Source organism: Melanostigma gelatinosum (assembly GCF_949748355.1).
Source record: "Melanostigma gelatinosum genome assembly, chromosome: 21".
Taxonomy (NCBI): domain Eukaryota; kingdom Metazoa; phylum Chordata; class Actinopteri; order Perciformes; family Zoarcidae; genus Melanostigma; species Melanostigma gelatinosum.
The window spans coordinates 3028238-3053557 of record NC_136654.1 but is presented as its reverse complement, the minus strand read 5'-3'; the positions used below and the strand labels follow the sequence as shown (position 1 = coordinate 3053557).

General features: G+C 43.5%; 4 protein-coding genes across 4 annotated transcripts; all 4 read left to right on the top strand.

The window, feature by feature from the left end:
- Positions 1-5080: 5080 nt before the first annotated feature.
- On the top strand, positions 5081-9754 carry gdf10b (growth differentiation factor 10b; the record flags this gene model as incomplete). Its single annotated transcript, XM_079292908.1, has 3 exons — positions 5081-5342; positions 6596-7500; positions 7644-9754. The coding sequence occupies 3 exons, from the start codon at positions 5081-5083 to the stop codon at positions 7833-7835; spliced, it is 1359 nt and encodes a 452-aa protein (XP_079149034.1). The 3' UTR covers positions 7836-9754.
- A 1739-nt stretch (positions 9755-11493) lies between these two features.
- Positions 11494-13464, top strand: gdf2 (growth differentiation factor 2; the record flags this gene model as incomplete). The annotated part of the gene is made up of 2 exons (XM_079293920.1): positions 11494-11845; positions 12545-13464. 2 exons carry the CDS (start codon positions 11494-11496, stop codon positions 13462-13464), a joined length of 1272 nt encoding a protein of 423 aa, XP_079150046.1.
- Positions 13465-17817: 4353 nt separating this feature from the next.
- On the top strand, positions 17818-19516 carry irbpl (interphotoreceptor retinoid-binding protein like; the record flags this gene model as incomplete). Its single annotated transcript, XM_079293945.1, has 2 exons — positions 17818-17847; positions 18278-19516. 2 exons carry the CDS (start codon positions 17818-17820, stop codon positions 19514-19516), a joined length of 1269 nt encoding a protein of 422 aa, XP_079150071.1.
- A 1366-nt stretch (positions 19517-20882) lies between these two features.
- rbp3 (retinol binding protein 3) lies at positions 20883-23678 on the top strand (the record flags this gene model as incomplete). The annotated part of the gene is made up of 4 exons (XM_079293940.1): positions 20883-22076; positions 22399-22589; positions 22822-22964; positions 23353-23678. The coding sequence occupies 4 exons, from the start codon at positions 20883-20885 to the stop codon at positions 23676-23678; spliced, it is 1854 nt and encodes a 617-aa protein (XP_079150066.1).
- Between the last annotated feature and the right edge of the window lie 1642 nt (positions 23679-25320).

The window sequence follows — 25320 nt, the reverse complement described above, 5'->3', positions numbered from 1 at the left end:
ACAGAAAGTTTTATGACCTTTTCTTTTGTTTGGCATCCCTTGAAGTCAGTTTGCACTGATCCATTATGGTTTTTTTGTCTAGCTTTAAAAAAAAAAACGCAAGTGGCTCGGGAATTCATGCAAACTTTATTCCAACAAATCATATGAATCCAACATTTGTCAAATCATTTACAGACTCATATTTAATTTGGAAGTGAAAAGGTGCATTCAGGCCTCTGTGTGTGCAAGTAAAGGTTTTTAGTCTTTAGACTAAACAAATGAGTTTCTGTAAATCGGGTTCTCCATGAACCAACACCAATTCCATGTACAGTACGAACACCAGACACAACCCGGTGCTGTTGCGCTATAATTAACTAAAGCTGTAGCTCATGTGCTTCATTTAAGCTCCACCATTCTGACAGAACGACAGCATCGTCTGGAGGCAGTTAGCAAGGAGAGGGCCGACGAGGTGAAGCCAACAAGCAGCGCAGGGCTGCTGCTGCAGCGTGAGATGTGCTGCGTACCGTTCCTACTGCCATCGTGGCTGGCTTTTTAAAAACGCAGCTGTTCCAGAAGCCTGAGATGTGAAAAATGGGTGCAATTTGAGATCGTTGTCAATTTTTCAAACAACTGACAAACACGCGGTGGATGATTGTTCTCAGACATGGGGGGGGGGGGGGGGGGGGGCTCTGAAGGGGAATTGCCAAAACAACTCGCTTTAGAGAAAGTTGCAGCCCTGAAAACACTGCAGGAGAGTGATGAGCATTTACTAATGAAAGCTCTCCTCGTGGGAGACATTCACACTCATCCGTCACAGAGTCACAGGCTGACGTTTAGTTTAGAGAGGGTCTGTGAGGTTTGGGCCTCCGCTGTAAAGGCTCCCTATGACATGTTTTCTTATGATTAGTGAGAGTAAGAGCTAAGTGGGAGTCATCTCAAACTCCTCAGTGGAAGTCTGCTGTTGGACGGCGCAGCAAACTCGGTCTGTTGGTCTGTCGGCACGTGTTGAAGCCCTGTTGCGCTTCCCTGTCTTTGGTTTTTTGAGTTCACCAGCTCTAGCTTAAGATCTGGTTTCTCGCTTTTCTTTTGTGCAAAGGGGTTTCCCCAACTCCTCTTTCCTAACCATAATGAAACTAAATGTCCTCTTTAAAGGCAATCCACCTTCCGGCCAACAGTACATCAACCAGTGGACCAGACGTTTGAGACACAATGAGAACTTAGCTTTGTTAAAGAAAGAAAAAGAAAAACAATCCAAAACAAAGGATTTTCCGAATTGGGGCGCTCGAGGAAAAGCTTGTCAGGGCTGAAATCCATCACGCTGATTGCTGGCCTTGTCTGCGTGGAGCCACACGGGGGTGGTGCCGTGTGGTTTGTTGGGGTTCTTGTGGTTTTGGGTTCTGCACATGCTTGTTGGATCTCGGGAGGGAAGCCCTCGCACAGCCGAGAGCAGCTCATTACATCGGTTAGTCATCAGCTCCGCTGTCTGCAGCCGGATGATGAATGAGCAGGTCCTCCGACAGCCCCGTGGTGCGGGGTCAAGCCGGCATCTACGGTGGGTCGGCAGGCGGCAGCGAGGCCGAGCGAGACGCAACCGCACCGCAGACAATCTGTGAGGGCTTTCGGGAAATTTAAACAAACCCTTCGGTGGCTACATCGCCGGTCTCCTCTGGCAGCAGGAATGTGTGAACAGTTGATTTTGTTTCTAAAAGGATAACTTCCCATCTGTCTCAACGCTGATCACTGTTAGATTTCAAGTACTTTCAGACTTTGATGTGTTTCGCTGGTACACTTAACAGACTTAACTTCAGTAAAAGCAATTACACTGCAAGCATGTGGAATTTTGATAAAAAAACTGACTGGAAAATCAGATGCTGAAAATATATTTTGCAGAAAATATTCTGTAGTTTCAACATGTATCGTTTCATCACGAGCTTTAGACTGATGTACAGTGAAACTTCTGTTCTTCTACATTTTCTAATACGTTTTGATCTGTTAGTGAAGAAAACTCTGGAGCTAGCTAACAAACTGCAGAACATCAGTTTAAAACCAAACTATCCCATTCGTTTTCAATCAGTGAAAATTAGCTTAAAAAAGGTAAACACTAGCTTAGCATTAGCATCTGTTAAACTATCTAGGCCTGTCTTGTTTTACTTCCACAGAAATGTAACTTATTTAACAAGCTAGCAAGTTCATTCTACAAGTGGTTGGTGCAATGCTCACCAGTTGGCCAGCTGAGCCGAAACAATTACCGGTAGTTTAGATCAACAAAGCGCGACTGTTGCCGAGCTACAAGTCTGGATTTCACTCCATTTTCTAGACAGTTTCTTTCGAAATGTAGATGTTTGCACACAGCTAATTCTGCAAGTCATCTTTCAGAGGCCATTTGAAGCGGATGTTGCAACTTTACCTGGAGGTAAAAGCTGTGAAATAGGAAATACTTTTGATATTCCAATGTCTGCTTTGAACCCTTATTCATCAGCAGACACATACACGCTCTCCGTCACACACACACACACATGACGGCGATTACTCTCCTGTCAGCGGGTTGCCCAGGTGCTGCATGACCGAGTAAATGTGCCCTAATTCTGCTCAGATGTCACTTGTTGTTTTTTTCGCCTTAACATTCGGCAAATTGCAATGATTTGGAGTCATGAATTTGCCATGCGCAAGTTTCTCCTCTGACTCCAGCAGACGTTCCCCATTCGGCTGGCACTGCCGCGGCTATACTTGCAACACGATTGCATGAGACAGCCGGATGTCTCCCGGAGAGAGCAAGAGGGCTGTATGTGTGTGTGTGTGTGAGTGTGTACGTGAGTGTGTGTGTGTGTGTGTGTATGTGTGGACCTGTCACTCTCGGGTTGAGTGATGTTGATGTGAGCTCAAGTGGCATGACTGTGGCTCTCTATGAGGGAGGTATGGCACAGAATCCAGACTGGAGGGGAGTATGGTGCGTGTGTGTGTGCGCGCGTGTGCGTGTGTGTGTGTGATCGTGTGTGTGCGTGTGTGTGTGTGCATGGCTTGGCAGAGATCAGATGAGGGGATGTCATGCCACTCAAACTCTCTCTCACACACACACAAACACCAACATCCATATCCAACTGCAGCGAGCATGAATGGTCATTCAGCTCCAGCCAGCAGTATGAAAACAAGTCAAAGGGAGGAAGAGGAGGGAGGAATGGGGAGGGGTGAAGGATGGGGTCTCGGGCCAAAAGAAACACGGTGGGCTCGTCTGTCCTCCCTGTCCTGATGAGCACCCCAGGCAAATATTCTGTGAATGAGAGCATATTTCGGGGGGTTAACTTCCCATTTTACCCTGCGAAGGAGGAGGAGGAGGAAGAGGAGGAGAGGTGACTCATCTCATGATGTCATACAAGATGAAAAATGTTAAATGAGTCTCAATGTGTAATAGAGGACGTATATTCTGGCCTGCTTCTTGGTCTGGTACTGCTATTACTGTACAGCGGCGCTGGTTCCCTTTCAGCGTCAGCGATGTGATCCAACAAAACAAAGCAGTGCACCTTTAAGTTGCCCAGTGAAAATGTTGTTGCTTTCTCTATTTCATTTTACGTGATGAATTTTTGTGAAGAAATGTAAATTTCATGCAGAGAAACTTGCATCGAAGAATTGACCGCTCATAGCAAATGTGTATGCAGTTACACCAAAAAGCTGAGCTCATAAAAGTTTGGGGTGGTGGAGGAAGTGAGTGATAGCGAGAAGTATGGTGTTATAATGGCTGTGCTGTACATCTGCATGAATGTGATTGGACGTGACTGGTCAGGAAAAAAGCATGGTCATCGTAACAGAAACCGAAATGTAGCCGTTGGTGGCAGATTGGATGTGACCTGTGGTCTCCAACATCAAAGTCATCTTCCCTGACCTCCCTGCTAAGAGGTTTTGTGGCGCTATAACAACCTCGAGCCACTTTCAGGGCCCCACCATCCCAAGGGGCCGGTTGGAAGTCAAGCCTCGGCCACAGTCGCCTTTGCCTCTGAGAGAGACGAGTCATTACTCGCACGACCACAATGCTTTGTGAGGAAAACACAAGCATTGTGTCGTGTTAAGTGTTTGATCAAATGATTAAAGCCCTGTTTGTGCTGGTGAGGACAGCCTGCAACGCCATCAAAAGAAGACTCGCAGCCCCATTAGAACCAATTAGGCGAGCCCACGCTGAGTGATAACACAGTTCGATGGCTCCCCGGGTGGAGACAGATGCTATCTGGCTCTTCCGTTGAAGCGGCGCAAACTTTAAACACACCAGCGTTTTACTGAGGGGGAGCCCGGTCCCTGCAGAGGCCTTTATATCCCATGTAAGACAACTGCGGTGTCAAAGAGCCCCTTGTGACCCCCCTCGGGACCTGTAGGTATTTTAATGGCTGTCTGACCCGTGGTGGCTCTATAGCCTGCTGCCATCTCTCTCACAGGGAAACTATTGTGTCGCAGGAGGAACACAGAAAGCAGAGGAGAGAATAAAAAGACGCCGTTGACTGCTTGTTACTCAATCTGTCCAGAGACTGAGATGAGCATCTAAATCTAAAGTAAAGTCAAAACTTATTGTGGGGTTTTTTTGTATCCCTAAAAAAGGTGATATGACTCTGGGACAGCATGCGAGTGCTTTAATGTTAATTCCTTTCTGTTAACCTCTGCAGCTTTAAAACCTGTTAGGAGGATATTTGTGCCTTAACCTGAAATAGTCACAGCACTTGAGTGGATGCTGCATATTTACTGAAGGTTTAATGTTCTCGCGGGAAACTGCTCTGTTCTTAATTGTGCTGCTCATCAGAACTCGTAAGCAGCTCACCTAAAATGCGGCGCTGTCTTTCGTTGGCTGTGCGCTCCGAGGCGTCACCATCTGACATCCAGCAGCAGATCTCTATGCATGCGCCCCCCGACCTCCCGGTCTCCTCCCATTGTAGAAACAGCTGTAGACCGTGAACCACGCAGTGCGGGTCTGACACGGATTACCTGGATACCGGCTGGAAAGCCTGGGTGGGCATCGAGCAGCGAGAGACAGAAAGGCAGCGCTCCCTCTGCTTCTTTTCTGGCTGAATTAAGTTTCTCCGCTTTTTCTTTTTCAATGGGATCCCCTCCGAGAACACCAGCCATGGCGAGCCAGCTTCTTCACACTCTGCACATATTACTGATTCTGGAGTCGAGCTGGGGTAAAATGGTTTCTGAGGATCTCGGTGAAGCCGCGCGTAAAGGTGCCGAAGTCTCAGCGGCTGTGGAGCAGCGCGTCTTTGCGCACGAAGGCGCGAACCGGGACATGGTCTCCATCAACATGTTCAAAGTGTACGAGAAGTACAGCAAAGAGCCGCAGAGCCAGAGGGACGGAAACACCGTGAGGAGTTTTAAGGCTGTACCGAGTGAGTGGCCACAGCGTTTATCAAACCCATGTTACCCCACAGCAGAGAACCGGTCATCAAATAGTCATCACTTCAAGGGAAGTCTGATTTAAAATAGATACATTTGTATGTATAACTCTCTGCTTATCTATCAGATATTTCTAGGTAATATTATGTTCCAATACATATTGATTGGGCATTTTGTTAAAAAGTCTAAATTAGCTCTCTCCCAGAAATTTAAATATAGACAAACTGTTTCTTTCCTATAGCACTTTAAAATAAGGTGAATCAGCATATTAGCCTGTAGTCTTATTAACAAACACATTTTAGAACTTATAACAGTTTTATGATACTGCTTATGTCCAATCTCATTTTTGACTCCACTTTTATTTTACTAATTTTTGCACATTTCATTCATGAACTGTTTACATAAAATACGGAAACGGGCTGAAGGGTTACGTAAAAACTAGAACAGTCTGATGTGAACAAAATAATCCCTTGAGATAAAGCATTCTGATCTGAATAATATCATCATTGCAGCTTCCTAAACGCAGGTTGTTTCAATGACATAGCTGCTCTCGCTTCCCTTCGGAGCCAAACATCTCCACCTATATGCTCCGTTGGTGTTGTGAGTTTAGTTTAGTGATCCGGGGCACTTTTAAGTCTATTAGTTCTCCGGTAGCTGCAACGGCCTAGGTGTTACACAAGAGCCTATTATCACACCCAGACACCGGCTGCACAGCCAAAAGCCTCAGAGGAGCTCTTTTTGCCATAAGCATTTCCATATGCCCGCGACAGACCTGCTGGACCGATCCAATGTTTGTCTTTCAGGCTGTGGTGGAAGTGTGGGAGACGAGGGTGAACTTCAAGAGTATAGCCATCCAGGATGAGGCTTTTCTTGGTGTGTGAGGCGGGAACTTAAGCGTGCCGTGCTTAATATTTTCCATGCTGCTGTTTATGTCAGTCAGATGTGCTGAGCAACATTTTTGCAGAAAACGTATTGGATGTTGTTGTTCATGTCAGTCAAATGTGCCAGAATGATATGATAGAGGGGGGGGGGGGGGGGGGGTACGAGGCAGCAACATGATCGCTTTAGGAATCTTCATTGTTCACTTCAGAGGCAGATCCTCTTTCAGGTCTTTAGCTTTGAGAATCTGTATGGTTAAACCAGAGAGTCCCTTTTAAAGCCAATACATTTGAAAAAGCACGGAAGAGAGAATGAAAATAAGGTTCTTTTCTCGTCCGTTTTCTAATATATTTTTCAAATTCCCCAGGAGTCTTGCATGGCAAAGGCGTGTTCCAGTTCGACCTGTCCACCATCCAAGAATCAGAGCTCATACTAGTCGCCTCTTTTCATTTCCTCTACAAGCGGCCCCGCCACCACCAGCGGCCGTGGCGTTTCCGAAGGCCTCGCCACCCATCCGGCGGCCTCCAGCATCCCGATCCTGCCTCCCCGGAGCTCCTCTTCCACGGATCCTCTTCCACAAACTCAGCTTTTGCGACACCGCTCGGGAACATAACTCTGGCTCCTTTCAAGAAAGGCTCTTGGCAAACAAGGGATGTAACGGCAGTGCTGAAACACGCCAGGGATGCCAAACAGCTCGTGGTCACGGTGGAGTTTGAAATGGGCTTCGGGGCGGCTCGGGTGCTGCAGAGGAGCCCTCACGGCCAAGAGCGCCTCTCTCCAGCCAACCTGCCGTATGTCTTGGTATACGCTGACGATCGGGCCATAGATGAGCCGAACAGCGTGGCCACGTCGCTCCAGAGGTACGGGCCCTTCCCTGTGGCGGAGGACGCGACCCCCTCAGCGTCAAGGATCCGGCGGGAGCTTCACCTCCACTTCCAAACCAACGACATTCCAGAGGTCCAGTACAACACCTTGAAGAATCATGAGCTGTGGCAGAACACGTACTTCCCGGCGAAAGCCAAAGCGGCAGTGAAGCCGGGAAGGAAGCAGGGTCTGGAGAGCGGCGAGGGCCTGGGAAAGCCCCAGGTCCTGAGCTTCGATGAGAGGACGATGAAAAAGGCCAGGAGGAGACAGTGGAGCGAGCCCAGGGTTTGCTCCAGGCGCTACCTCAGGGTGGACTTCGCTGACATCGGCTGGAGTGAGTGGGTCTTGGCGCCAAAGTCATTTGACGCCTACTACTGTGCAGGGGCCTGCGGATTCCCCATCCCTAAGGTTACTGGGCTCATCTTCATTTTGATTCAGATAATAGAAAATTCTAATCTTTTCAGGCATCATGTTGATCTATTTTTGCCTTTACTGTTATGACAGTAAGTTCTGTCAGCGTTAATCCCTTTTACTCCCACTCATTTCCTTAGGTGGCGCGTCCTTCCAATCACGCCACCATCCAGAGCATCGTCAGAGCGGTGGGAATCGTCCCCGGCGTCCCCGAGCCGTGCTGTGTTCCAGAAAAGATGAGTTCCCTCAGCGTCCTTTTCCTGGATACAAACAGGAATATGGCGCTGAAGGTTTACCCCGGCATGTCTGTGGATACCTGCGCCTGTCGGTAGGGCCGGACACGGCAGGACGTGCGATCAATGAAGATGAAAGGTTGTGAGGAGGACGTACAGGTAGAGCAGATATATATATCAGGAGGGCATTTTTCACATCGAAGAGGACGCCAGCGAGAGGACGAACTCTTGAGTCTCAGGTTGAGAACTCTGTTGTGAAGCTTGGACGAGCCTCTGTCATGATGCGACGTTGACTGAACAGTTTCCATAGATGTGTTTTTCTCCACCCAGACCCACACCCAGTTTCTAGAAGTGCACTTAATACAAACCTGTTGCTGTCATGTATTGACCGTCTGGAGGTTGTCTAAGTAAAACAATGTATGCAGGTAGATCTTCATCTCTGTTCATCCCTCGATAACTTCCTTCAGTCTTTTTCAGGACACTTTCACGTTCATGAAGTGCTCTTCCAGGCTTTGGTGTTAGACGAGGTAACGCTTTCGTCGGTCTCGGCCTGGACTCAGGCCTGGTTTTTGGAAATGTTTCCAACTCGACCAAGCTCAACGTCTGGGTTTTCAACAGTTTCTGAAACCTTCGGACATCAGTGTCCTCTGCTGCTTGTCCCCGTCGGTAGGATTGAACTGGAATTTGGACAAAGTGATGAACTGCACACTGACTCGCGGACTCAGGAGGGTCTGAGGGACACAGAAGCTGCACGGCAGCACATTTACATCCGACCAAGTGAATCAACCCTCGTCATGTAAATACTGTCGTTACTAACGCCAACTAAAATGGTACTTATTCGTCAGTGATGTCACCTTGTTGCCATTGAACGCCTCCCACATATTAGCAAGGGTTATTCATGCATGAGAGGTAATATCTGCTTTGAACTATATTCCCATAGCCATTTGTTTATCTTGTATATACTGAGTGTATTTTGACGCCTACTGAGACGTGATGTGTCGCTGGCTTCTGCGGTGCGTTGCTGCCACCTGCTGTGCTTTTTGGGAAAGTTGAAGAGACTAAACCATTTAAAAGGAGAACGTTTTACACACATTACATTACAGCCATATAGCAGACGCTTTCATCCAAAGCGACTTACAATTCAGATTCTTTTTTAGCACGTCCTGTTGCTACTCAGTATTTCCCTTCGATACATAAATATTGTTCATCAAAGACATAATGTAGCCTGGAGTTTGTAACGATGGTAGATTTCCATAGCAAGTTTAAAAAGGGGGATGAATGTACCGGACCTTACAGACGGTCAAAGACACTTGCTGACTTCCTTAGGTTTCATGACAAGTATAAATCACAGACTTTGTGTGCATTTGACATACTATACCGTGCTATCATACATATACATTATAACACACACGTGCATATATATATATCGTTACTTATGTATGTATATATATGTGTATTTTATATAACAGAAATGTGTCTGTCAAAGTGGCGTGATAGTGTTGATTTGTTCTTTAGTATTGTTCATTTTGTAAGACAATTTCCAGTTTTTCTAACTGTTGAAAGGGTGATAACAGTGACTCCGCCTTGATGCTGCACTTCTTTCAACGCTTTGTTTTCATCATCGTTGTTCCAGCCGTTTTCCAATAACAAAAAGAAAACCCGTAATAAAGCCACTTTACTTCATCAGTAGAATTTAGCAATAATCCACATCTTTGTCACAGCCGTTGAAGGAGACGAAAACCAGAGCTGGGAGGAGAGTGACTATTGAACTTATTTTCGGCAGATTGACAGAAACACAGTTGCTCTCTGGTGTCTGCTGGATGTGGAAATAAGCAACTATTTGTAGTTTGACAAATCGACTTTACGCGGTGATAATAAGTCAATGTTGCGTTAACAGTTTTGTTCCTGTTGAATGCTGCTTTAAAGGGCTGTTCAAAATACAACAGTTAATTGGAGAGTTTAAATGTTACGTGATGTTCTAAATGTTGTTTCAAAGCTTTTTGCACCCTGATAAAGAAATTCTGGATGAAACCTCTGAATTGCTTGACTTGGAAACAGAAAACTCTGTGCTGACTGTCGGCACCAGACATTAGCCATTGCAAGCCTCATCAATATCAGCCATCAAAGACCAGTCTATCTGCAAAATGTTAGTGTAATTAAAGTACAGTTTTGTATTGCATATTTTTTCAGCCCAGTAATTTGGCCTGAAGTCAAATGACCAAAGTTTCACAGCACATAGATCCCTGATGTGTTTGTTTTCCTCCTGCATGCCGACATTATTTGTTGTGTCCGTGCCAGTTGGTCTTGTCGTCGCCTTTCATCGCTGATTGACTCCATAGAGAGGAACTCTTACATGCTTAAATGGGCCGTAATGAAAGCAATTGTATGGAAGCCGGCATGAACCGAGTACTGAGTGGCCGCATTGGTGAAAGGCAGAAATTCCAAGACAGGCCGGACTCAGGCCAACGTCCCCTGACACATTGGCTTTTGGCTTTTGGTTGGTAAAGGAAATGCTTGGAATGAACAGAAGAAGAACGAAGGAGTTAGGGACTTCCACCATGGATGGACAGAACACTGAAAGAGACACGCCTACATCAACTTAAACCACACGCCGGTCAAAACTTTGTAGTTTGAACCGAGTTTGTAATAGTTCTACTTTATCAGCTCGTCACCGCGGCTCACTGAGTTGATGTGGCTTTGATCTGAGTTTCCTGAATTATACACCTCATTACCAGCAGAGAACAGACAGATCCATGGAGGGAGCTTCAATGTCTGATTATCCATTAAATGATCTGTTAAATTGACCAGCATGATATGTGGCCTCTCAATTACAGTGGAAAAACAAAGGTCTTTCTGTGTTGGTCGGCTCAATATTGACTTCTCCGAAACTCCCTGTGGCATTGCACTAAATGACGCCATCTACAATGCATGTTCGCGGCTGATTGCTACTTTTTTAGACACTGCATGCTGACGTTTTGCCAAGTAAACATCTTTGTTGTCTGGTCTGGGTATGAGGTCCATTTGACATTGAACAGTTGAATTTAAATGTCCACATTGTGTGATATTCGGTATGTCCTTTTTAATTCACAGTGCTACTTGTTGCATTTGTGACTGCTCTTTGTCACTGACTGGTTTACGAGATCAATTCACTTGCACATTCCCAAAGCTTTGTGAGTCGGTCAGATATAGTAGGCTATCTTCCTTATCAGCGCCTTTAAAGGGACCAAAGCCATCAGACATTTTGCTATCTGGAACATGTGCGTTACTTGCAATGAGTGACTGGATGAAAGGTTAAACAACACTAACTTGTAAGAAATATTGAACAATGATTGTGGTGAAGAATGCAATGTGTTGTTTCTTTTCAGTGTTTTCTTTCCACTGGCCTCAACGCTGTCACCCTCCAGCTGGGAAAAGGCATTTTATGGAGATGTCTGCTTGTCAGTAACCTCACAGTATCCAGTGCCTCTCTCATTATCGCTGTCAAGTGTTTACAGTGTCTTCATTAGCAGCCAGCCCTCTGGTGATAACAAAGCTTAAAAGAAGGCATCAATGGCAGTGATAAGCTTGGCCAAGCTACTATTTGGGTTGACACAAGTCCCCCTGTTTACTCTGGGAGCATGGGAGCGGACATCAGGACTGTGGTCCTTGCATTGGGGATCTCCATATTCCAACCTTGCCGTCGCAAAGTCTGTTTTCAGGCCGGGCAGAAGGTAAAGTTTGTGCCAGCTCAGGGGATTAGAAAGGACCTCATTTCAAAATGCAGAGCTCCAGATCCTTCCTGCTCCAGGTTTGTTTGTGTCTGGTGGTTTGTATGGACTCCTGCACCTGTAAACCTCTCAATAATGACATCCAGAGTGAGGACCCCGAGGGACTCTACTCCCAGCTGTCAGAGGAGGACCTTCTGGAGGAGGAAGACGCCGACTCCAGGATGGAGAACCTCCTGGGAACAATGAAGGAGGGCTTTCTGAGGAAACTCAACCTGTCGGACGTTCCTCAGGAAAACAGCAAGATCTGCCCTCCTCAATTCATGATGGAGCTCTACAACAAGTACGCCTCGGACAGCTCGGCAAACCCTCAGTCTGATGTCATTCGAAGCTTCACGGTCCAAGGTACACGAACAGTTTAACTTGTCATGCAAGAAATATGATATGCAATGATCTCAATATCGTCGAGCTTGAGGGGGTCACTTCCTGTTAGTAAAGTCTTATTCTGGGCTCTTTTTTCCCTTAGTAATCCCCACAGTCAGAGAGTTCAATATTTGGAAATATTGAATATATATCATCACATGCCAAATGTATATTTTGGTTTTCCAATTGATATAACTAGTTTCTATGCACATATTTTACTCGTAATATTGTTCAATTGGGGATTATTTTTGTGGACAATTTTAAATAAATGACCATAATTCTAAAAAAATGAATTGCACTCTTAAGTTGAGCATGGTCGAGCCCTGTAGCCTACAAACTTTGATAAAACACACTTTAGTGTTGGCTGTCACTCATTAGCAAATTCTATTATTCTGTCAATATTCAAACTTTCGAAGGATCACATTGTGTGATGAAGTTTGTATTTCCCTCTGAAATTAGAAGCTAGAAAGCTAGGCTAAAAAAAGAAGCAACTGCAGTGACATCGACATTAGTTTTGACCAAATAAGTACACAAGCCAAAACAAACCCCAATGAGACATATCCTTCTGATTTCTTCAGAGAAAAATCTATTTTAAAATCAGTCTGACATAATGTCAGGCGGCGCAGATCTCAGCGTCTGTCTTACATGAACCCCTCTAACCTCTGTGCATCTATCCAACAGATATCCCTCTCTCTGTGACAAATGGAACAAAGTCAAAACACAGGCTGCAGTTCAACGTCAGCATCCCCACCCATGAAAAGATCACGACTGCCGAACTGCAGCTCTTCTTCTTCCCAGAAGCCAGACCACGGGTCACCTTCCACAATTTCAAGGCCACCATCAAAGTCTATGAAGTAGATTACAGCGATTTCACATCCACCACCCAACTGCTGGTTGGCAAAGACGTGACTGGCTTGGAGAGCACGTGGGAGATGTTTGATGTGACCACAGCTATTCAGAGCTGGATCAAGTCGGGCCACGGGGCGACTGTTTTTGATGTTGTGGTGGATAGGAAGGATTGCGGGGCCTCTAAAGGCGGCGAAGAAGGCGCAGGCTGTTTGAATATGAGCGTGTCTGTTGTAAATAATACTTCAGCGGCTTTAATAGTCTTCTCAGATGACCTGGGTAGCAGGAGGAGGGAAACAAAGAAGGAATTAAGAGAAATGATCCTCCACGAAGAAGAAACCATCTTCCACTCCGGCGCCGACTGGAATAGAGGAGATCAGCTTCCAAACAAGATCCCGGAGGTTCAACATCCACGGAGACAGAAAAGAAAGGCAGAGACGGAATACTGCCAGCGGACCTCTCTCAAAGTCAACTTTAGGGACATCGGCTGGGACAGCTGGATCGTGGCGCCTCCAGAATATGACGCCTTTGAGTGTCGAGGCCTGTGTTACCACCCGCTGACAGACGAATCGACCCCTTCAAAACATGCCCTCATCCAGGCGGTGATGAACCTCAGGAACCCCAAGAAGGCCAACATGGCGTGCTGCGTCCCCATCAAACTGGACCCCATCACAGTCATGTACCAGGAGAACGGACGCCTCACGATAAGATACCTTTACGAGGAGATGAAGGTGGCAGAGTGTGGTTGCAGGTAGTCAGAGAGAATTGGTCCGCTCTGGTGGTAGCACAGGTGATCATAATGGTTCAAATGCTGCATTTCATTCAAGTCAGTCGGCTGTTCATACCTTCCACAGGCCAAGTAGAAGAAAAGTACCCCAGGTCTAAGAAGAAGATGAGATAGAACTTTATTTATACTCATTTTGTTAGTTGCAGTACAAAATAAGAGAGTGCATGGGACATGGATGCCTCCTACCTATTTATGCTCTTGATATAGATAGGTACTAGATTAAAATACATAGGTAGTAGATTAAAAATGTATATTCCTCCCCATGTGTATGTGACAGGTATAATGTTTACCATGTTGACATGGTGTTAGCATGCTAACGTTTGCTAATCAGCACAAAAGACCAGTACAGCTGAGGTTGATCAGATCAAATAGCTGTCGGGATTTTTAGAAAGACGAAAGTCAACCTGGTGACACAAAAAGGAAAAGTCAGGAGATCACCGAAGTCATAAGAGCTCATCGTCTGTGTAGCACTAATGTCTGAACAAAATATGGCAATCCGTCCAACAGTCGTTGATTGGTGGACCGACATTGCCATTCTTACAGCCAAGCCGCTAGCAGTGCAAACAACATAATGAAACATTACATTAAACAAACCGTATGTACCTTCTTACAGTTTATGCTATTCCTTTTAATCTATTGCGAAGAAAAAGTCTTAAACTCAGAAATAGGGATGTTTTGAATGATGGAACCATCAACAAGTGAGTTACACTTTTTGCATGTGCTGCTATGAATTCTAATGGCACCTGTGGCCTTTGTTAAAAAGTTATTTTTTAGCATTTTACATGTTAACCACACTAAGCAATAAAAGAAAAGGAGACGGATATCTTTATATTGTGTATTTAATGCTGGATATATGTACATAAAAAAGCTTGCCCGTACACTGTCTTGGTCTCATACATTTCAACAAAATGAATACAATTGAAATTGTATGCAGTAAATAATGTTAAACAGAGCAAAATGTATGCAAAAAATGAATCGTAAAAATCTAATCTAAAAAACAAAAGTACGTTAGTTTTGTTTCTTATTAGACTTCTTTGGTTACTATTACAAGAACTAAAAAAATATTAGTTTTTTTTTGTAGATGAAAAAGTAATGCTACAGTACATCCATCAGTGATGTTTCTAGAACAAATTAATTTACCTTTTGGCATTAATAGGGCAACATTTAATCACAGCTGGCCATCTGTTATTCATTTACTAGTGTATTGTAAATATATATATATATATATATAGACATATATATATTATTTTAGTGGTATTCTGTAAATCACTGCCGTAGACAGACTTGTTCCGTGTTGCTGAGTGGAGAGTTATTATTGTACTGTATGTCTCATGATGTCTACATTTTGTTTCTGAGGCTTTCCTTCCCTCAAATGAATAAAAATACTGTCACAAAATGAAATTGTATTTTAGTTACTCAGCTCATCCTGCACTAGCTGCATTTAGTAACTTTTTTTTGCGTGACTGAATTTCTGTTTCTGTCCAATTCCTACTTCTCTGACTTCAGTTGGTGACCATTGTGTAGTACAATTCATGAATCTCAAAGCAATAAAATCCTCATAGACTAGCTAGACCAAATGCAACTGCCTTTGTTGCCTAAATTGACACTAATCCCCTTGTATCGGAAGCTTCAAACTAATAAATATTAGCATTGCCTTTTACAAACAGAGGCAGAGGATTGATTAATACTTTCACCACACGGCACAAATAACTATTACTTGCAATACAAATAACACTAACCTAACATAACGAGGAAATCATTCTCAAAATATACACAACACGAGATAAATCAGAGAAGACAAGGGCTGGTTCAGCTCCAGGATGCAGCCAGGGGGAGAAAAGAAGGTATGGAAATGATCTGGTTTTATATTGTTAGAACCCTGACTTAAGGGAGGCAACATGAAGGAAGAAACGAGTGTGTTCAAGTTGGAAGCACCTCATTTTAAAAGTATTCAGGAAAATACAAGAGTAAAGAGGAAACAAAGTGGTGTGGAGACTCTGGCTGAGAGGAAGAGTGGGGAAGGTGGAGGAAGGGCCTTTTGTAGGTCGATCTCGTGCCACTGATTGCATAGGAGGAGTGAGTTGATGAGGATTTTATAAGGATTTATTTTGTTACATTTCAATCACAAACGCCTCTGGCATGTTTATTCCAGTAAATGCATGCAGTAGCAGTACAGAGATTATTGATTTCCTGCATTTAATCCGAGCTGCTGCGCTCGTTAGAGGATAGTGAGAACAGCTGTGCGTCATTGTCTCCCTTTAGCAGTGACTGGGCTCTGTCAAATGACTCTATGGCAGATTGCATTCTGTTACATTGGTGCAGTTATATACTGTGTAAGCTCAAGTGTCCTAATGGCTCAGTTATGAACAATGTACCATAAGTATATACTTATTCATTTACAAAAAAGAGTTACAACGTTTGGTTCTGTTTTACTTGGTGACTGTTAGCTTTTAATTCTGTAAAATGTTTAATTCTGTGATATCTTTTGTGATTGTAATGTAGGCAATATTTTATAAGGGTGGGAAAAGTTATGAATATTGTCTGCATGTGTCATTCACACCATCCAAGACAAATCCTGAATTACCTAAATCCTGATGGTCTGTAAATCATGTTAATTTCTAATTTGTCGTTTGTGTTAGAGTCAAATCACACTTAAACTACTCAGAGGCCGAGACTTGTATCACATAAAGGAAAAAAAAGAAGCACATATACGTAGAATAAACTAATTCCACTCATTCCAAATCATTTCGTCTTAACGCACAGTGTCAGTTTTGTAAATATTTGAAGTCAGTGACACATCCGTATCAGCGCTGAAACCTCTGTGACGAAACAAAAATGAGGGGGCAAGTTCATGTCGACACTTGCGCGTCCTTCCGGGGTGACTGCTCTCGTCTTAAAATAGCATCAATAACAAGGCAGGCGATGCCATTTCAATGTCCAACTAAATAATTGGCTCAGTTGACTTTTGCCCCCAACAGCATGTGACAACAGAATGTCTGGATCAGCATCTTGAGCCTGCCTGAATTGATTTTTTTTTGTCCACTTGGGAGAAGCACACTTAGCTACAGACTTAAAAGTTACAAATAGCGACCTTATAAACTTACAGTACGAATCCTTGGACTGGCCTTATCGAGAGAAAGACCATGTATATTGATTTACTCATTGACTCATTAGCGCGCACAAAATAGAATTCCTTCTCAAGGAACAAGATAGAAATGAGTTGCCTCAATTTGATTAAATGTTCCCACCTTTTGGTTTATTTGGTTAATAATGAAAAAACAAAACAAACGTAACCAGCGGATCTGCCTCGTGCTTGACAGCCTGCAACATCACTCCAGTTAGAGACCGCAGCAGGATGCGTCGTGCAGGCGCTCTGTATATACAAATATTTTGTGTGCACAAATTCCTCAAATAAAATGCTTGTATATGTATGAAAACATGTGCCTGCTGTGTCTGGAAATGACGCTGATGAGAGCAGATCAGAGCGGTTAAGTTGTGGGCCAGGGCATTTATTAATGAATTTATGATTCATGCAATCTCTGCAGGCTAAGACGTTTACGGAAATAGCTAATGCGTAGCTGTTCTTGCCCGCGAACATGCAAATTATATAATGAGATTATTTCATCCGACAGAGCAGCCTTGATTTCAGAGAATATTTTTGGAGCTAAAATGCCACTTGTTGTATTTCAAGCAAGATAGCAATTTAGGGATTGTAATATCCACGCCACTGCTATAACCAAAGTATGACACAATACAGTGTTTAAAAGTCTCAATCTGTGTCCTGGGAGTTGGTATCGGGGACTTATTATGTAAGGCATGAGCCGGTATTAAAAGTTAAGACTTTGAGATTAGCTGAGCACTGTGTACTGTAGTACGGAAGGAGATGATGTCTGGCTGCATACCGCTGAGCTGCAAAATTGCCTGAATCAGGGTACCACTCGTGATTGATGGCAGATTCAAGCTCTACGTATACATTTTAACACAAATATAGTTTGAATTAATTGTCAACGTAGGACTTTCATTTCACCAACGTATTATTCACATCAACCTTTTCTTTATTTCACCGTGCACCAAATTAAAAGATATACAGTTTGACCGTTAAACCATGAGAAACAATAGCCCGCTGTGAAAGAACAACAAAACAGGAGAAAAAAGGAGAATAAGCACATGACTCAGCATTCAATCCAGATAAAGTCTTTTTGTTCTTGCATCCAGAGTGTGGGTGTGTGGTTTTTTTCATTACCCTATTCTGACCCTGCATGTGTTTTAGGCAGACTTTGCCACGTGTCTATAATCTTGTCGCCAGTGGGGCGACCCAGACATGACCCCTAAAGCTACCAACAGCACCAAAGTACACCACCATAAGCTTCCATAACGAACATGGGAGTGAGAGAGAGTGAGCATGAGTCTCTGATCAGGCTTTCGCATCGATCAGTCCACCCCAAACACATGTTTGACCTGTCCCATTTTTGTATCTAGAAGAAAATTGTACATTGTTTCAATATTAACGAGATAACATATGGTGAATTTAGAAAACAATGTCGAAATAAGACTACAGTAATTAATGGTAAATTGTGTCAAGCACATTAAGCTCCTTCAACAAAGACAATGCAACTGCATTCTGTAATGCATTCTGCTTGTGTGGGAAAAGGTAAGAAACTGCACAGGCTCCCGTTCACCATTTTTGATTATGTCTGTTATTGTCTGCTGGCTGAAGATAATGCGATTAAAGGTTTATTGGGAACAAAAGCCTCTTAACAGAATATGGATCTCTGCCACAGGTTGCAGGCCCAGCCTATGGCCCCAAACGTGGGGTTTACGTGTTGACCAGCTACTATACAGCAAGTGCCGGCGAAGAGTTTGCTTACCTGATACAGTCACTACATTGTGGCACAGTCATTGGGGAAATTACATCTGGTACTCTAATGCACTCAAAGACGTTCCAGATAGAGGGGACAGACATTGCCATCACTGTCCCTTTCATAAACTTTTTAGACAACCATGGTGAATTCTGGCTAGGAGGTGGTGTGGTTCCTGATGCCATTGTGTTAGCTGAGGAAGCTGTGGAGCACGCTCATGAAATTGCAGATTTTCACCAAGGGCTCCAGTCCCTCATAGGGGGAACTGGAGTACTGTTAGAAAAACACTATGCAATCCATGTTGTAGCGCTTGAGGTGAGTAAGACACTGTTGAGCAAACGGGCTGAGGGATTGTACCGGTCGGTGGTTGACTTTGAATCTTTGGCATCTCAGTTGACGGCAGACCTTCAAGAGACTTCAGGCGATCATCGCCTTCATGTCTTCCACTGCGATGTCGAGCCAGAGTCACTTCATGATGCCCCAAAAATCCCCAATGCTGAAGAAGTGGGATACATAATCTACGCTTTGTTTAAAAAAATTGAGCTTCTGCCAGGTAATGTTGGCTATCTGAGGTTTGACATGATGCCAGATGTAGAGGTGGTAAAAGCCATTGGGCCTCAGCTGAGAAAATCAGTGTGGCGCAAGATAGTGAACACAGATGCCCTCATAATTGACATGAGGTACAACAGTGGTGGACATTCAACAGCAATTCCCCTCTTGTGCACCTATTTCTTCGATGCTGAACCATTGCGGCATCTTTACACCGTCTTCGACCGCACCTCAACCACCATGACAGAGGTCAAGACATTGCCTCAAGTCAGAGCTCAAAGGTATGGGTCCTCCAAGGACGTCTACATCCTCACCAGTCACATGACAGGGTCAGCAGCTGAAGTGTTCACCCGCTCTATGAAGGACCTGAAAAGGGCCACAATCATTGGAGAGCCAACGATTGGAGGGTCTCTATCAAGTAGAACCTATCAGATCGGGGACAGCGTCCTGTACGCTTCCATCCCGAACCAGGTTGTGTTGAGTGCGATCACTGGGAAAGTGTGGAGCGTTTCAGGGATTGAGCCTCACATTATAGCCCAGGCAAAGGACGCTCTTCATTTGGCACAGAGACTCATAGCAACAAGGCAGTTGAAGAGAGAGCAAGGAAAATAGTTCCTCGTGTTGTATGCTCACTTTAACCTTTATAAACTAGGAGTTCATTTGTCTTGTGTTTTGCCACCACTTCAAGGTCATAGTCCATTATCTCCCAGAATCCCAGACCAGCCAGTCTTCACTATAAAATACGTTTTCACACTCAAGGTGTTTAGCTGATGTATAAGCTTATTGTTAGCGGGAACTTTATTCGCAGTGGGTAAGGATCAAATCTCAAATCTGCTCTCCGAACCTGGAATTAAAAACAGTAATGTCGGATAGCCCGTTGACATTACAGCAGCCTCATTGCAGTGTGAACAGTGAAGTATTGTGAATAAAACAACATCATACAAAGTATTAATCCACCAATCATCAGTGTCTCTTGAAATAAATTACACTATTTTTATTGACGCTACACCTCCCAACCTGGGTATTTCCATCATGGGAAATTGCCATTTTTTTCCTCTGTGTTAATATTTGATGTTATTCCCTTTTTATTACATTTTAAATGCCATGTGTTTTCGGTAAATATTTTGTAGACTCATATTAATTCATGAAAAATGATTTGATCGTTATGTAAATGAATGTTGATGTATGTCATTGTATTGGACAATTTCTCATGTCATTGATTCATTTGTTTGTTGCTTGCTTATTTATTTTTGTTGCATTGGGTTTTTTCAGTATCTGTAATGTTGTTTCAGCTTCCCTGTTCCATCACTGTAAAACTACCAGCAGAGGGAGTAAGTACCAAGCAAACCTAAACTGACTCGTGTTCACTTCAACACCACTGTAGATGAGAGACAACTGCTATTAAATGTGTAATAAAATCATTCAGTGGTTATTGGTGGAATTATTTTGGATTTAATTTACTCTCCAGACATTAATAGGAACATTTCTCTTTGACCATGAAGAAATGAAAGAACAGCTTTAAGTTTTGAATTATATGGCAATCATGAGTTTTCACATGCTCTATTTCAACATTTTCTTGAGTTTTCAGCTTCAAAAATGGCACGAAAGTTACATATCAATGACTTCCACTTATAAATATCGACACCAAGAGGCTTAATAAGTGAAATCACAAACCTTAAACTCTTTTCCTGATATTTAGGTACAAAGTTTTCCTCACATGACACACTTAAATAGGTGTTTGAAATACCTTGTGTAAATTTAAGACGACTACATGGCTAGGTTGTTATTGCCTAACAGAAACACTCAAGATAATGCGATTAGAGGTTTATTGTGTGGCAAATCCTCTTATGTGTGTGTTAACAGAGACCTTGCAGCCAAAACAGTGCCATTCGACAAAGAAACTCTTCGGAGAAGGAGGTTTGGCTCAACACCTTCCACTTTCCATCGACTCACTTTTTGTCTGACTAAACTGACAAAAATGGCAAAGCTTATCTTCCTGGTTGCACCTCTGCTAGTTTTAGGGAATCTTTCTTTTATCCATGCCGGGTTTGCCCCCAACATCATCATAGATATAGCAAAAATCATCATGGACAATTACTGCTCACCAGAGAAGCTGGCGGGTATGAAGGAGGCTATTGAAGCAGCCGGCAGCAACACAGAGGTTCTTAGCATCCCTGACGCTGACACCTTGGCTAATGTTCTCAGTGCTGGAGTCCAGACCACAGTCAGTGACCCACGTTTGATGGTCTCCTATGAGCCAAACTATGTCCCTGTGGTTCCCCCGAAGATGCCTGCCCTGTCCCCTGACCAAGTAGTTGCCGTCCTGCAAGCTTCGATCAAGCTGGACATCCTGGAGGGCAACATCGGCTACCTGAGGATCGATCACATCCTCGGGGAGGAGGTTGTTGACAAGGTTGGCCCTTTGCTCCTAGACCTGGTCTGGAATAAAATCCTGCCAACCTCAGCTCTCATCTTTGACTTCCGCTACACCAGCAGCGGGGACATCTCAGGAATCCCCTACATTGTGTCTTACTTCACCGAAGCCGAGTCTCCGATTCACATTGACAGCGTGTATGACCGTCCCTCAAACACCACCACAAAGCTGATTTCTAAGTCAGTCCTGCTGGGGGAAAGATACAGCATTACCAAACCCCTCATCATCCTCACCAGCAAAAACACCAAGGGCATTGCCGAGGATGTTGCCTACTGCCTCAAGAACCTGAAGAGGGCCACCATTGTGGGCGAGAAGACTGCTGGGGGCTCTGTGAAACTCGACAAAATCAAAGTGGGCGACACTGACTTCTATGTTACCGTGCCAACTGCAAAGTCTGTCAACCCCATCACCGGCTCCACCTGGGAGATTAAAGGTGTCACCCCCGATGTGGAGGTCAACGCCGAGGACGCCCTCGCTACCGCCATCAAGATCGTCAACCTCCGTGTCCAAGTTCCTGCCATCATTGAGGGATCGGCGACCCTGATTGCAGACAACTACGCCTTTGAAGATATTGGTGCTGATGTTGCAGAGAAGTTGAAAGGGCTCCTGGCAACCGGTGAGTACAGCAAGGTGGTCTCCAAGGACAGTCTGGAGGTGAAGCTGTCCGCTGACCTGAAGACCCTGTCTGGGGACAAGAGCCTGAAGACCACCAGCAACACCCCAGCCTTGCCACCCATGGTGAGTCCCTTGTACATAAGATTATGGTCTTTGGATGTGTCTTTGGGTGTCATTTGTTGATGTTCAAACAGCTATTTAGTTGGTTATTTACTGACGGAAGTTTCTTTGAAAGAGTTTTTAATTTACACTTTACTTGTAAGACATTTCAAGTCTTTGGAAGATATGATATGATACACATTTGGAAACGTGTAATATGCAGTAATTCAAATATTTTCAACATGTGAAATATATACCTGAAAAACAGACAAATGTACTTTTACTTCGACATATTGCCGATGCTTATACAACAAATGCTGAGTTGTTTATTTTCCACCCACCCCAGGATTATTCTCCAGAGATGTACATTGAGCTGATCAAAGCCTCCTTCCATACTGACATATTTGAGAACAACATCGGCTACCTGCGCTTTGACAAGTTTGGAGACTTTGAGGAGATCAAGGCCATCGCCCAGATTATTGTTGAGCACGTGTGGAACAAAGTTGTCAACACTGATGCTATGATCGTTGACCTCAGGTGGGTAATCCTGCGCAAGTAAAAGCTTCGATTCAAGATGCAGTGTGTCCATTTTGGAAAACAAATCATCCGCTAAAGCCGCTATTGCTCATCAGTCCTCTGAATGTAAAGGACTTAGTTTGCATAAGTGTAGTATTTTTTTTGTATGTATCATGTTCATCATCACAAAGGACCATTAGATTTCATCATGAATCTAACCTTTCTATGATGGTTCGGCTACGGTTTGGTGCAGGAACAACATTGGTGGCCCAACAACAGCCATTGCAGGCTTCTGCTCTTACTTCTTTGATGCCGACAAGCAGATTGTGCTGGACAAGCTGTATGACAGACCATCCGGGACCACCACAGAGCTCCAGACCCTGCCTGAACTCACAGGTAATTAAAAAAAAAGAAATCAAGTCATAGATTCCAGTGACTTAAAGGTTTGTGACTAGATAGTGCTCCTATTGAAGCATCTATGCTTTTTTATAAGCCATGAAGCTGTCTCGATGCTTTGTTTGAATAAGTGATGGGTCTTAAAAGTTGTACTATTTGGCAAAGTCACGATTCAAGGCATCTTTGGTTAACCAAAAAAAGCTTAATATTCGCCTTAATTCACCCTTCGCCTTTTTTTTCCATGATTCACTAATCGTACCATTACGTTCATCCACGGCTCCTTTTCCACTTCCATCCTTCAATTCAGTTTTTTACTTTTTTAATAACCAGTACTCGTCTACCTCACAGTCTTAACCTTGTTCTGCCTCCATCTCTTTCTCTATCGAAGGCACAAGGTACGGCTCCAAGAAGAGCCTGATCATGCTGACCAGCAGAGCGACTGCCGGAGCCGCGGAGGAGTTCGTTTACATCATGAAGAAGCACGGCCGTGCGATGATCGTCGGAGAGACCACCGCCGGGTCTTCCCACCCACCCAAAAACTTCAGAGTTGGTGAGACTGACATCTTCCTCAGCATCCCCACTGTCCACTCTGACACAGTCGCCGGGCCAGCCTGGGAGGGAGCTGGCGTCGCACCTCACATACCCGTCCCAGCTGACGCCGCCCTCGAGACTGCCAAAGGCATCTTCAACAAGAACTTTGCAGGCCAGAAGTAAACCTCTTTTGCTTTAGCAGCCAAATAGTTTCAAGATTTAGAATTAAGGCTTGTTTGAGAAGTGAAGAATGTAGATTAAGTGCAAAGTGTAATCTGCTATTCATTTAGTCAAAACCTCAGCCTTTTCAGCCTGTTTGTAATGTAGAGCAAAGGTTGAACAGTAGGATTTACCTCTAGTTTGTATTTCTGTTGAATGTTTTGAGAATGAGTGATGCTGCGCAACTGATTATTTTGTGATGGATTATTCATACCGTGAATAATTCTGTGTCAAAGATCAGTTTTATCATCAAAACAACTTTGATTTAAATTTTTGAAAAGTCACATGTAAGAGATAGGAAACAAATTGAGTAAAAACATACAATAATTACTTTCAAGCTCTGTTTGCTATTCTTGTATTATGTTGGGTTTTTGGAATTGGGACCTCTGTGAAGTGATCCACTAGTTGCTCTGGTCAGAAAACTTCATGCAATGTCCTCATTGTGTATGGGAAATACATCAATTATGCCACCTGGGCCTGCTTGGGTTGTATCATTTCCTGTGGTGAGACACAATAAAAAAGACTGAAAGCTCAAATACAAAAGTGTGTGCTGGTCATGTTTTACATTGAGGAGGCATCAAACAGACAGAACATTTCAGTTTCATAGAAGTCCTTTTTTGATTTATCGTGTATCTATTCTACAGTGAAGCACAAGAAGTTTCCTTTTTATTATTGTGTCATAAGATACAACTATCAGTTACAACACCTTTAACTCACAACTTGGAAGAGAAAACGAAATATGTATCTGTTAAATTGTAGCTTTAACTCACCAACAAAGGAAGAGCATGATGGACTTCTACATCCGTACACGTTTTGGTTATCCAAAGGAATCATCCAACAGACAAGAAACAGAAGATCGGTCGTGGATTCATTTTGATCTCATGTTTTAAGGACCATGTGGTCTTTGTATAAAATACAAGAAAAAAGAGATAAGAACCCATTGATGTGCCTACTGGATGCCATGAAGAGAGCAAACTTTTGAATCAAACAAAGGACGTATTTTATTCTGAACACTGTTAGCCCGAACGAGTTGAGTTTACTAGAAAACCGCGTGGAAACCCGTTGCCTCAAACCATTTAAGTTTTTACAAATGGAGGAACTAAACAGATCTAGTTGTGTTAACATAGAACCTTAATGAATGCAGTAGACAAATTTAAGTCCACATTAGTAATCTTTACTAAAAATCATTAGTTCACTTCAATTATTTCTTTTCTTTAGTGTAAGTTTAATGAAATAACTATTTTAAGTTCAACATACATAAGCATACATAGACAAATCACTAATATAACATTATTTATTGCTACTTAAGACCATTAGTTTATTTAAGTAATGTCTTTACTTTTAATTAAATTAATTATGCTATTTGATTTTGAGATTTAATGTATTGTTTCAAGAAAATTGTACAGAAGGAAAGAAATGAAACAACACATTTGAATGTTCCAATGTGTTTTATTTTTTCAAAACATCGCATTGTAACAAGAAATTCCAACTTGTCGAGAGAAGAAATGCAGCATTACACAGTAACTGTGCCGTGTGAATGACTATTCACATTACACAGTAACTGTGCCGTGTGAATGACTATTCACATTACACAGTAACTGTGCCG